The sequence below is a fragment of the Bufo gargarizans genome, chromosome 11 (genome assembly GCF_014858855.1).
Source record: "Bufo gargarizans isolate SCDJY-AF-19 chromosome 11, ASM1485885v1, whole genome shotgun sequence".
In the NCBI taxonomy this organism is placed as follows: Eukaryota; Metazoa; Chordata; class Amphibia; order Anura; family Bufonidae; genus Bufo; species Bufo gargarizans.
The window spans coordinates 45,873,316-45,887,927 of record NC_058090.1 but is presented as its reverse complement, the minus strand read 5'-3'; the positions used below and the strand labels follow the sequence as shown (position 1 = coordinate 45,887,927).

Genomic DNA, 14,612 nt, shown 5'->3' with positions numbered 1-14,612 from the left:
CTGTGGATGATGCACTGTTATGGGGGATCTGTGGATGATGCACTGTTATGGGGGATCTGTGGATGAGGCACTGTTATGGGGGATCTGTGGATGACACACTGTTATGGGGGATCTGTGGATGACACACTGTTATGGGGGATCTGTGGATGACACTTATGGAGGGCATCTGTGGATGAGGCACTGTTATAGAGGCATCTGTGGATGATGCATTGTTATGGGGGATCTGTGGATGACGCACTGTTATGGGGGCATCTGTGGATGAGGCACTGTTATGGGGGATCTGTGGATGACGCACTGTTATGGGGGCATCTGTGGATGAGGCACTGTTATGGGGGATCTGTGGATGACACACTGTTATGGGGCATCTGTGGTTGAGGCACTGTTATTGGGGATCTGTGGATGACACACTGTTATGGGGGATCTGTGGATGATGCACTGTTATGGGGGCATCTGTGGATTATGCATTGTTATGGAGGATCTGTGGATGACACTGTTATGGAGGATCTGTGGGTGACACTGTTATGGGGGGAATCTGTGGATGACACATAGCATCTTATAGTGACCCCATTACACTGGGTGTCAGGAATCTAACCGTGTCCCAGGCGGTAGCCTCGCTCACTGAGCTACCGGCTACTCGGGATAGCTCCGCTCCTGAACCTAGTGAATAGTTTCCTAGTCTTGGACAATCTCCGCTCGTTTTGCCTAATCAGCCACAGCTTGGAACTTCCTATATAAACCAGACCTTGTCACTTCCTCCTTGCCAGATTATTGTGCTTCCTGCCTCTATCTAGCTCCTGAGCGTTATCCTAAACTGCTGTTTACTCGTGTACCGAATTTGGATTGTTACCTGACCACGCTTCTGCCTTATCCTGACTGCTGTGTTTACCTGTTACCAACTCGGACTGTTATTCGACACTGCTTGCCTCCGCTACTCCAGGGATCCAGATTGTCTCAGACATTGGACTCCTTACCTACCTTACAGGCCTAGACGATTCCTCATTTCAGGTGAGCAATTGTGACATCACTCTTACACCGGGCCCCGCTCACAGCAGTCTTTACATGTAAAGTGTGTTTATTCAATCCTTAACCAGTGGCTCTGGTTTGTTAAACTAGCGTAATCTTCTGTAGTAGTACTCACCATCAAAGCGGCGGGCAGGTAGGCAGCGTAACCTCTCTCACTCATTCATGCTCCTCCTGCTCCATTCATGAAGTGGCAGGCGCATGAATGAGTGAGGGAGGTTACGCTGCCTACCTGCCCGCCGCTTTGATAGTGAGTACTACTACAGAAGATTACGCTAGTTTAACAAACCAGAGCCACTGGCTAAGGATTAATGTCCAGGCAGCACAGAGGAGAAGGCGATCTTCCTGCTGCTCCGGCTGTGGTGAGTGAAGGACGTGTGGGCTGGCGGCAGTACAGCGCATACAGAGAAGCCACCAGCCCGCCCAACGATACTAAATGTCATGAATGGAAGCGCGGGCTGCTGGCATCATTTAGTGAAGCCGTCAGCCCGCGCAAGGTGCTGCTTAGTGCTGCTTAGTGCTGCAATGTATGCGCGGGCTCAAGGCTTCACTGAAGGCTCTGCTGCCAGCTTGCGCTAACTCCCACCCGCACACAGTTTCATAGCAGCTCAGGAGCCGTCAGTGAGAGCTCCTGAGCTGCCGCAGCCAGCACATTTGGGGTCACCTTGCGTTTATAAGACGCACTGACTTTTTACCTCCACTTTGGAGGGGAAAAAAGTGCGTCTTATAAAGCGAAAAATACGGTAATTCTCCAATGCAGTAAAATGGCCAATACAAATTAAATGTGAAATATCTGAGTGCTCTGACCCTTTCTGTACATTGCAGGGACGAGACCACCTGCTGGAAGACACGTTACTGCTGCATCTTTTTAATCATTATTTTAATTTACAAAATACACTGAAAATAAACAGGAATGCTATTATCACAAGACGAAAATCAGGAAAAGGGACAGGGGGCCGACTAGACTCGTATAATAGACCAAAGTGTTAAGACCTGTACAAATGAGACTGTACAATTCACATATACAATTATGTACAAAACTCTCCTATCCAGAGTCACAATGAGTTCAATTACTAACATGTCAGTAGCAGATTCTTTCATTTTTTTTTTTTTTCAATTAAAAAAAATCTAATAAGGAAAAACACAATGTTTCTCGTTCTCTCCACATCGGAAATTGGATTTAAAAAAAAAATGTTACGTATAAAGTCCACTTAAAAGTGCAAATATTGAGAGCTCCTCGGCTGCCTATGTGATTGGTCCGAATACGATGACGCTCTTTGCTTTTCTCCTTCGTTCTTAATATTGTAGGAATGTCTACACTAGACGACCTACTGGAAAAAATAAAAAACAAACGTGAGCGATAACTTGGAGATATTCTATAATGAAAATTTTTATCCTAAAAAACATTGCTGCTTAAATGGAACCTATCACTGGGATTTTGTGTATAGAGCTGAGGACATGGGTTGCTAGATGGCCACTAGCACAGTGTTTCCCAACCAGTGTGCCTCCAGCTCTTGCAAAACTACAACTCCCAGCATGCCCGCACAGCCAAAGGCTGTCCAGGCATGCTGGGAGTTGTAGTTTTGCAACAGCTGGAGGCACACTGGTTTGGAAACACTACGCTAGCACATCCGCAATACCCAGTGTGCTTTTATTGTGTCAAAAAAATAATTTGATACATATGCAAATTACCTTGAGATGAGTCCTGTCCCATATGTATCAAATCGTTTTTTTTTTTTTACACAATAAAAGCACACAGAGCTATGGGTACTGGGTATTGCGGATGTGCTAGTGGCCATCTAGCAACCCATGTCCTCAGCTCTATACACAAAATCCTGGTGACAGGTTCCCTTTAAAGGGCTTCTGTCACCCCACTAAACTGATTTTATATTTTTTTGTGTACTTATAATCCCTATCCTGCGATATTGCTATACCTTATGTTAATAATAATTTTCGTTCAGTAGATTTAGCAAAAAACTTACTTTTATGATATGCTAATTACCTGTCTACCAGCAAGTAGGGCGTCTACTTGCTGGTAGCAGCCGCAGAAAACCGCCCACTCGTCTTGTTGATTGACAGGCCTACTTGCTGGTAGAAAGGTAATTAGCATATCATAAAAGTACGTTTTTTGCAAAATCTACTGAACGAAAATTATTAATAACATAAGGTATAGCAATATTGCAGGATAGGGATTATAAGTACACAAAAAAAAAAAAAAGAGTTTAGTGGGGTGACAGAAGCTCTTTAAAGGGATTTTCAAGGAGTTCAATATTCATGGAATCCAAAACTGGAAACCAGCGCCGTATTAAAACTTCACGTTTATTTTATAAACTTAAAATCCATGCATCATAGACAAGCAGCAGGAGCACATACGCATGTAAAGGTACTTGCTGGGAAACGCTTTTCGGACCAGTAATTTATTACAGTTGTTCACAACTAATATTAATGGCCTTTCCTCAAGATAAGTTATTAATATCTGATCGGTGGGGTCCCCAACTCCCTGCACCACGGTGTACTGGTGAGCGCTGTGGCCTCCTCACTGCGCCGTACATTATATAGCGGCTGAGCTTGGTATTGTAGCCCAGGCCCATTCACTTGAATGTGACAGAGCTGCGCCTAGGCCATGTGACCGATAAACGTGATGTCACTGGCCTAAAAATAGGCCACAGTGTTGATGGGTGTGGGTGCCAGGTGTTGGACCCTGATAGGCCATCAATATCGAACATCTGGAAAATGTACCATGTACAACCGTTTTAAATGTATGGGGCATTTTTTACAGAAATGCTGTAATTCTACCCAAGAAGCATTGCTACACTGAGTATACCATACGGTGTATGTGTAATATAATAGAATAGACCACCACTCTATCAAGAGCTGCCCATTTTTAGTACTGCCATTACATCCTTGTGAGTTACAAAAATGCATTTTGCTAGTTTCCCAGTATAGACTGGTGACTACCAGTAGGTGGCAGCACGTACTTGTGACATATCAGTAAATTAAAGGGTTTTTACAGTTCTTTATAACTGATGGCCCGTCCTTCAATATAAGATCAATCAAGACATTAATATAAGATTAGTGTGAGTCCATGAATCGGCAGCCCCATCGACAGTCTGATATTATTGGTTAGTCTCATTCATTTCAGTGGGATGACGCTGTAGTGACTGTGATGCCAGTAAAAGGACTCCCAATGCTTCTTCAAATGGCTGATCAGCCGAGGTGCTGGAACATGGACCCCTACCAATCTATTACTGATTGCCTATGCTGCATAGTAGGGTACAAAGCAGGGCACATGTCTAAAATATAAACTACGTAAGGCTACATTCACATCAGTGCTATAGGATCTCAATACCGGAGGAAAACACTCAGTGGCGACTCTAGGATCAATATATAGGGGGGGCACAGAAGATACACAGTCAAAAATGGGGGGGCACTAATAATTTTCGCCAGCTAATCATACTACTGAAAAATACTAAAGCAGCCGCTTCCCCTGCAGCTACGCCCCTGATGCCGGGGTAATATAATTAAGGGGTATCAGGGTACATTGGGTATAATATAACTGAGGAGGGCTATCAGACATTATAAAGAGGTAATACAGCTTACATTACCCCTGTATTACGTCCCTGATAGGATAGCACTCCTCAGTTAGGTTACCCCTGTATAATGCACCCTGATACCCCTTAGTTATATTATATAACTAAGGGATATCAGGGTACATTACACAGGGGTAATATAACTGAGGAGGGCTATCATGGGACATTATACAGGATAAAATGTAAGCTATATTGCAACCGTATAATGCCTGATAGGCCTCCTGAGTTATATCACCCCTGTATAATAATGTACCCTGATACCCCTTAGTTATATTATATAACTAAGGGATATCAGGGTACATTATGCAGGGGTAACATAACTGAGGGGTATCAGGGTACATTATACAAGGGTAATATAACTGAGGAGGGCTATCATGGGACATTATACAGAGTTAATGTAAGCTATATTACCACCGTATAATGCCCGATAGGCCTCCTGAGTTATATTACCCATGTATAATAACGTACCCTGATACCCCTTAGTTATATAACCCCGCTGAGATCATATAACTAAGAGGTATCCTGGTACATAATTATACAAGGGTAATATAAGTTACTCAGGAGGCCTGTCAGGCATTATACAGTGGTAATATAAGTTATACAGTATTACCCCCTGTATAATGTACCCCGATACCCCTTGGTTATATTACCCCCATGTATAATGTACCCTGATTACCCTCAGTTATATAACTGAGGGGTATCAGTCAGGGGACATTATGGGTTATATTATAACTAAGGGGTATCAGGGTACATTATACAGGGGTAATATAACTAAGTTATAGGGGTAACCATATCATCAAGGACAGGTTGAGGAGGGGCTGGGCGCAAACCAAGCAGGAGGGAGGGCAGGCCATGAGGCGAGGTAGTGGGGGTATAGGGGTACATTTTTTTTAAAAACTTTTTAGCAGGAGCAGAGAGAACTCAGAGTCAGAACATGAAGGCAAGGCAAGGCACTCACTGGCAGGCGGCATATTACCCTTGTATAATGTACTACCAATTATACCCTAAGTTATAGGGGTAACCATATCATCAGGGATAGGTTGAGGAGGGTCTGGGCGCAAACCAAGTAGATGGGAGGGCAGGCCATGAGGCGAGGTAGTGGGGGTATAGGGGTACATTTTTTAAAAACTTTTTAGCAGGAGCAGAGAGAACGCAGAACATGAAGGGAAGGCAAGGTACTCACTGGCAGGCGGCAGCAATTTGCAAAGTCCGTTTGCGCGGGCGGGCAGGCACGCAGCAGCGCAGCTTTACGTGTTGACGACCGTGACGTCAAGTCGTCAACTCGTCTCTGCGGCTGCCACACTCCCAGCCTGCGCCCTGCACGCTCTGCCTCCGCGAGTCCGCTGGGTCCAAACGCCGCCCCCACCACGGCACCACCCCATCTGTCATGTGACTCCACTCCATAGCCGACGGACTGGCACTGACTGTATGTTACGTATCTGTGTGTTCTCTTCTCTGTCAGTGTGTGTACTTTTAGTGCGGGCGGCCGGCGCAGCAAGCAGCGATTAGCGCTAGACTCAGAGATATTCAGCGAATCAGCGGGGGGGCACCCGGGGGGGCAAGGAATGACCTGGGGGGGGCAATTGCCCCCCCTCGCCCCCCTGTAGCGACGCCACTGAAAACACTTCAGTTTTGTCCCTATTTATTGTCAATGGGGACAAAAGTGAATTGAACGGAATGGAGCGCATCGGAATGCATTCCGTTCTGTTTGGTCGCGTTTCCATGCTGGACACAAATCAAGACGGATCTGGCATGAAACACAATGTAAGTCAATGGTGCTGGGTCACACAATGTAAGTCAATGGTGCTGGAGCACACAATGTAAGTCAATGGTGCTGGGTCACACAATGTAAGTCAATGGTGCTGGGTCACACAATGTAAGTCAATGGTGCTGGAGCACACAATGTAAGTCAATGGTGCTGGGTCACACAATGTAAGTCAATGGTGCTGGGTCACACAATGTAAGTCAATGGTGCTGGGTCACACAATGTAAGTCAATGGTGCTGGGTCACACAATGTAAGTCAATGGTGCTGGGTCACACACTGTAAGTCAATGGTGCTGGGTCACACAATGTAAGTCAATGGTGCTGGGTCACACAATGTAAGTCAATGGTGCTGGGTCACACAATGTAAGTCAATGGTGCTGGGTCACACAATGTAAGTCAATGGTGCTGGGTCACACAATGTAAGTCAATGGTGCTGGGTCACACACTGTAAGTCAATGGTGCTGGGTCACACAATGTAAGTCAATGGTGCTGGGTCACACAATGTAAGTCAATGGTGCTGGGTCACACACTGTAAGTCAATGGTGCTGGGTCACACAATGTAAGTCAATGGTGCTGGGTCACACAATGTAAGTCAATGGTGCTGGGTCACACAATGTAAGTCGATGGTGCTGGGTCACACAATGTAAGTCGATGGTGCTGGGTCACACAATGTAAGTCAATGGTGCTGGGTCACACAATGTAAGTCAATGGTGCTGGGTCACACACTGTAAATCAATGGTGCTGGGTCACACACTGTAAGTCAATGGTGCTGGGTCACACAATGTAAGTCAATGGTGCTGGGTCACACAATGTAAGTCAATGGTGCTGGGTCACACACTGTAAGTCAATGGTGCTGGGTCACACAATGTAAGTCAATGGTGCTGGGTCACACAATGTAAGTCAATGGTGCTGGGTCACACAATGTAAGTCAATGGTGCTGGGTCACACAATGTAAGTCAATGGTGCTGGGTCACACAATGTAAGTCAATGGTGCTGGGTCACACAATGTAAGTCAATGGTGCTGGGTCACACAATGTAAGTCAATGGTGCTGGAGCACACAATGTAAGTCAATGGTGCTGGGTCACACAATGTAAGTCAATGGTGCTGGGTCACACAATGTAAGTCAATGGTGCTGGAGCACACAATGTAAGTCAATGGTGCTGGGTCACACAATGTAAGTCAATGGTGCTGGATCACACAATGTAAGTCAATGGTGCTGGATCACACAATGTAAGTCAATGGTGCTGGGTCACACAATGTAAGTCAATGGTGCTGGATCACACAATGTAAGTCAATGGTGCTGGGTCACACAATGTAAGTCAATGGTGCTGGGTCACACAATGTAAGTCAATGGTGCTGGGTCACACAATGTAAGTCAATGGTGCTGGGTCACAGGACACAAAAGGAAACAGATCCGACGCCCATTGACTTACAAATGGTTTTACTGCCGGATCCGTCATGATCATTTTAGAGATAATACAACCGGATCTGTTCATAACGGATGCATTTTTGCTGATCCCAGCAAAAACGCAGATGTGAAAGTAGCCTGTCCCAGTTATTATACCAATTACTTACTGAAAGGGTTAGAGCCTGGTCTCCTCCCAGGAGGAAAACTGCCAGCGCTGGTACCTGAAATAAAAGTGTACACGATTATTTTTCAAACTACAGCTCGCACCCGTCTAGAACATTTGCATGACATATAATGTCAGTTGATGGATCGGCGGGTTACAATCAGGACACAGACTTTTCCATTCAGATCTATAAGTTATTTTTTTGCAACACAACAGCTAATAATAATACAATTACTATTTAAAGGACCCGTCCCCTCTCCTGACACGTCTGCTTTAGTAACTCATTGCAATCCCCATGCAATACAAATTGTGGATCTGCATCTATTCTTATGACTCTATGTTGTGCCCTTCCTTTAGAAGTTAGGAAAGAATTACTAGCAGTTGGCAATGAAGGTCACAATGGGTGTTACCAGTTGAGGGTGTGTCCCTGTAGAGTTTGACTTTGGCAGCACTGATTGGATAATATCAGACAGTGCAGGGAAGCACCCCCTAACTGGTAGCACCCATCTGGACTTTTATTGCAAACTGCTAGCAATTCAGAATTCATAAGAATAGATGCTACAGAATTGTTATAACATGGGGAATAGAAGGAGTTGCAAAAACAGGAGAGGTGATCTCTAATATGTTCTGGCAAAAACTGTCTCACTGTATTCCCAGATTATGCTTTTTGCAGATCATGTTTTTCCACTATTTTACGGGAACTGTGGGCACAAGGATGGGAAAGGGGCAACAGCGTGCCAGGCTTTATAGCCCCCTTTTCTTTTTCCCCCCATCTGCATAAATGGGGAAGTATGCTAATGCTTGGAAGAATTCTGCCGCTTTTAAACACTAGAGGGCGGCAAACCCTGTCTGGTCCTTGGTAGGGAATTACATTGCATGCCATGAGCAATAGGAGAAGCAGAAAATGATGATTGGCTAATGATCAGGTCCAGTTGTCATGCAGCAAGTAATAATTGTGCGCTTTTCATCTTTACATATACATATGGAAATGCTGGTTAGTTGAGGGCTGTGATAACACAAATATGAGCATTAATAAGATGACATAATGTAAACCTCACCAGACTCCACTTACAATTTTCTGCCATAATCTCTTTTGTGGGGGATTAGCTCTGTTTTCTATTACTCATATAATTATGATGAATGCATGCCAAAGTACTTTATTAACCCATGCAAGGTTCAAACAGCGCGCCTTGGATTTAGGCAGCGTAAAGGACAACCAGCTGACATGAGCAGGGTTGTCCAGCCTTTTTGATGTGGGGGTCACGTATGGAGCAAAAGAGGGTGCAAGGGGAGACACAGCGGCATCTACAACTGGCTCTCTAAAGCACAGAAATGCTATATTAAAAACAAAAGCATTAGCTGAAGCTCTGCAACATAATACAGAGTTTTATGGTTCAGGCCCCATTCACATATTGCAGATTTGGTGATTATTTTGGAACAGAGGAAATATAATGGAACGAGTTATACTGCTCTTCTTTGCATTGGCTCCAGAATATGGCTTAAAAACAAACAAACTGACCACCTCTGCCATGTGCAAATGAGGCAGACAGTCTCCATGTGCCTCTAAGGGCTCATTCACACGACCATATCCGTTTTTGCAAAACATGGATACCGCCCGTGTGCATTCCACATTTTGCAGATCGGAACGTCCTGCCCTATGATAGAAATGCATATTCTTGTCCGTAAACCAGACAAGAATAGGAATCTTTTTTTGTGAGGAAAGTGCGGATGCAGACAGCACACGGTGTATACAATAGGTTTTCAGACTACTATGAGTAGTACTATGTCAGTGTGAAAACTTCAAGCTATCAAGATTTTTTTTTTAAATGCAAACAGTGATATGGAAAATTAGAATAAAAACACTAGAAATTCCTAGAAACTGTTTACAAAACCAGTTAGTATTACTTATAAATACTGTCAATGTATCCGCCGTTAAATCTGCCCATTAAGGCCTGGGCTACACTGCGACTCTTTGTAGCACGACTGATGGTGTTAACTATTGAACTACAGCTGCAGTCCAGATGACTGCATTCAGTTGAATGAAACCTTGCGGACTGCAGCTAGGGTGCAGTGCTGCTGTCTGAGCGTGAGCTACTGAAAGGGTGGACATCCCTGCGTCCGTCCAGGCCCTGCGCCGGACAGGGAGCCAGAAAACCGGACGTCTGGCCACCCTAACTGCAGCTGTCATTCAATAGTTAAAATCAATCAGTTGCGCTTCAAAAAGTCTCAGTGTAGCCCAGGCCTTAGGCTAGGTCTACACGACGACATTTGTCGCGCGACAAAAAGTCGCGCGACAGATAGGGCGCAACAGTTGTCGCGCGACATTTTGTTGCACTAATGTCGCGTGACAATTTTTATAATGGCAGTCTATGGTGTCGCACTGCAACAAGCGACATGTTGCGACTGCGACGCGACAGTCGCAGAAAAATCCATCTTGAATGGATTTTCTGCGACTGTCGCGTCGCAGTTGCAGCATGTCGCATGTTGCAGTGCGACACCATAGACTGCCATTATAAAAATTGTCGCGCGACATTGGTGCAACAAAATGTCGCGCAACAAATGTCGTCGTGTAGACCTAGCCTTATGCTGCAGTATGGATTTAAAGGGCTACAGATGGAGCTGTCAGAGCAGCTTTCAGGTGGATCTCAGTGAAAAGAAGGAACAGTCCACACAGTCTGCGAAACGTGAATGCTGCAGAAAACAAACTGTTTTCTAATAGAGAGCACCTCGGAAAATAATTTTTAGCCTAAGATAAGTAGGTAGGTAATAAAAAAAATGCACCCATAGCCTTTTTACGGTATGTACCACTGTATAACTAGACCGATTTACTATTTTGGACCCTCTGATTCGGTGGGATCTGTAATGGCCACTATATTAGTTGTCACTAGGGATGAGCGAATCGATTTGCCTAAAACTTTGTTTCAATACTGTACAGAGCGAGCACTCCGTACAGTATTAGAATGTATTGGCTCCGATGAGCCGAAGTTATCTCGCAAGACTTTGCATAATAACTTCAGAAATTGATTTATACTGTAAAAAAAACATTTCCCAAACTCTGGTTCAGTTTCAAGTGGTACCTTGGAACCGATAGTTTTTTACAGTATAAATCAATTTCTGAAGTTATTATGCGAAGTCTCGTGAGATAACTTCGGCTCATCGGAGCCAATACATTCTAATACTGTACTGTGCTCTCTCTGTACAGTATTGAAACAAAATTTAATGTGCATCTGAAGTCTATTCGCTCATTCCTATTTGTCACCCATACCCTAGTTTAAAGAGGACCTTTCACCGATTATGACAATGTGAACTAAGAATACAGACATGGAGAGCGGCGCCCGGGGATCTCACTGCACTTACTATTATCCCCGGGCGCCGCTCCGTTCTCCCGCTATGCCCTCCGGTATCTCCGGTCACTAAGTTATGGTAGGCGGAGTCTGCCCTTGTTCTGCTGCAGCGCTGGCCAATCGCAGCGCAGAGCTCACAGCCTGGGAGGTTATTTTCTCCCAGGCTGTGAGCTCTGCAATGCGATTGGCCAGCGCTACAGTAGAACAAGGGCAGACTCCGCCTACCATAACTTAGTGACTGAAATCTCCGCCTACTATAACTTAGTGAATGAAGATACCGGAGGGCATAGCGGGAGAACGGAGCGGCGCCCAGGGATAATAGTAAGTGCAGTGAGATCCCCGGGCGCCGCTCTACATGTCTGTATACTTAGTTCACAGTGTAATAATCGGTGAAAGGTCCTCTTTAATATGTTCAACTCCCAAAGAGCTGATCTCTACTGGATCTAAGGACGAATCAGTGTTTGGTAAGCTATGTATACGAGTAGACAGGCGGTCTAATATATGGTTAATGGAATTAGTCCCTTTACCAATAAGAGTAATGAAAAATACAGCAGGGTGACCATAGGCTCTACAATTTCCAGTAGCTTCCTATCAGTTTGCTATTTTATTCACATTCAAGGACTACATAGACTGGGGATTTCCTGCCTCCAGCTACTGTAAAACTACAACTGTCTAAGCCTGAACCTAAACCACCATGCTGGGAGTTGTTGTTTCACAACCGCTGGAGAGACATAGGTTGAAGATCAAGGATCTAGGTTGTACTTTGCTGGGAGAGACCCAGGAAAACCAGCCAAAAAGTTAAACTTTTCTTAGGCTACTTTCACACTTGCGGCAGTGTGATCCGGCAAGCAGTTCCGTCGTCAGAACTGCCTGCCGGATCCGCCGATCTAGATGTGACTGAAAGCATTTGTGAGACGCACCCGGATGCGGATACGTCTCACAAATGCATTGCAAGAAAGGATCCGTCTCTCCACTTGTCATGCGGACAGACAGATCTGTCTTGTATCTTTTTTCACATTTTTACCAGTCTGCGCAAGGACGGATCCGGCATTCCGGTATTTTGAATGCCGGATCCGGCACTAATACATTCCTATGGGGAAAAATGCCGGTTCTGGCATTCAGGCAAGTCTTCTGTTTTTTTCGCCGGAGATAAAACCATAGCATGCTGCGGTTTTATCTTTTTCCTGATCAGTCAAAATGACTGAACTGAAGACATCCTGATGCATCCTGAACGGATTGCTCTCCATTCAGAATGCATGGGGATATGCCTGATCAGTTATTTTCCGGTATAGAGACCTTAGGACGGAACTCAGTGCTGTAAAGGAAAAACGCTAGTGTGAAAGTACCCTTAGTTGTAAAATACGGCAAAATGCTATATTCCTGCGAGAAGTTTCTATGCGAGAAGAACACTGCAGATCAGAGGGAATTACCTGGATCTTTGCGTACACCTAGACATCCTTTAAGCTCTGCGAGTGAGATGGATTTGTCCTTGTTTAGGTCGCAGTAGTCGGTGAACTTCCTGCTGCATTTCTTGGGTTTGGCTTTCTTCTTTACATATCTTTTGAAGGGTTTCATCTCCTTTTTGTTGATGTCTTCACTGCCGTTGCTGTCTAGTTGGCTGAAATACCAAAGAACTACACGTTCCTCCAGTGTGTGGTTGGGATCAGGTTCTGAGAATCTGTAAAATAATATTTCTAACTTTACTGACTGTAAAGGCTTATAAGAAAATTATAGATTGAGGACCCCTCTTTTGAGGTGATGACCCAACTTTGGAGCCATTTATATATACAAAAATTGTACAAGGTCAGTTTTAGGGGGTGTCAAAGTGAGCAACTGCATAGGGAACCTGTTTCTGATGAAACCTAGAGGAGCAACCTGAGAGTAAGGGCTCATACACACGATTGTTTTTTTGCGTTCGGTATACGGAACCATTCATTTCAATGGGTCCGCAAAAGATGCGTACAGCACTCTGTGTGCTGTCCGCATCCGTTGCTCCGTTCTGTGGCCCTGCAAAAATTCTGAGGCATGTCCTATTCTTGTCCATTTGGCAGACAAGAATAGGCATTTCTATAATGGGCCTCCTGCTCCGTTCCGCAAATTGCAGAAGGCACATGAGCGGCATCCGTTGTTTGCGGATCCGCAATTTGCAGACCGCAAAAAAAAGCACAGTCGTGTGCATGAGCCCTTAAGCAGCAAAATATTCCTCTTCAAACTGCAGTATTATGCGAGCAATATATGGTAATTTTTGGATTGTGTATGGTGATATTTTATGAGCATGTTGTGTGGGTATTATATGGAGCTGGCTTCTCTAAAACTGGCCCTGGAATTGCAATTCAGTAATACAGTATATGTCTATATGTGATTCTGCTTATAGTCTTTGGTCGCAGGACAGGAGCTCACATAAGACATTGCTCTCCTGCTTGTGCCCGGTCTGCTAAGGCCTGACATATCACAGGCTTTAGTGGAGCTGGTACAGGCAGGAGAAGCAATGTGCTATAGAGCTCCTGCCTGTACATGTGGCTGAAGGAGAATCCGTATTCCCATACACAGCAATGCACGGGAGCACACATTCTAAAGCGCAATAAGCACCTGAACTAAAGGAGCCTATTTCTCTAGGAAAACCAAAAATAATAGTTAAAGCATATTAGAATAATTATTTTCAGCACATACAGAACATGTTTAAATAATGTTATTATTAGGTACACTTTAAGGAACCGTTGCACTATTTCCACTATTGCATCGGAGTGTAAATGAATGCATCCTACATAAGAATTGGTAAATCTTCCCCAATTTACCAAATTTTTCAGTAAAATTGTATAATTTACACAAAATGATATATTCAAATGTTTAATTGTGTAGAGATATCTGTGGTTACCTTTTTAGCACCCCTGCTTCCCCCATGACAATGCATCCTGTCCAAAGCTCTGGTGGCATGGGATTGTCATAGAGACATTTTGTCAACCAAAATCTCCATCCACCATAATTATCACATCTTGAAGGCCTGGACCAGGGTCAGAAAATACTCCATCCACCTACCCATCCATCATTAATTTGGTATCCTTAGTTAAAATGGTATAAAATAGTTGATGGTATCACATATTTCAAGTAAGGGATGAGTTTTTAAATTTTTGTTTCGTGAGATTTTTTATTTTTTTTTTACCCTTTCAAAACAGTAATTGATGTTCCCAAGCACAAAAGCGGTGATATTGGTAAATCGGGTCTGCCAGGTTTATGGCCTAAGGGGAAAGCTACAGGCATGCCTAATCCCTCTCAGTTTCCCTTAAATGCCATAAAAGTAACATTCTTGGGAGTCATATCTGA

At 44.3% G+C, this 14,612-nt stretch overlaps 1 protein-coding gene across 2 annotated transcripts in view; it reads right to left on the bottom strand.

Annotated features, from left to right (window-relative positions):
- Positions 1-1,890: 1,890 nt before the first annotated feature.
- The window catches only part of SMOC1 (SPARC related modular calcium binding 1), a 180,352-nt gene continuing 167,630 nt past the window's right edge, over positions 1,891-14,612 (bottom strand). For both annotated transcript variants that reach the window (XM_044272697.1, XM_044272698.1), the window contains exons 11-13: positions 12,722-12,969; positions 7,952-8,005; positions 1,891-2,351 (exon numbers count right to left, since the gene is read on the bottom strand). In XM_044272697.1, the coding sequence (XP_044128632.1) occupies positions 2,335-2,351; positions 7,952-8,005; positions 12,722-12,969 (319 nt within the window). In that variant the 3' untranslated portion in view covers positions 1,891-2,334. The remainder of the gene's footprint in view (positions 2,352-7,951; positions 8,006-12,721; positions 12,970-14,612) is intronic.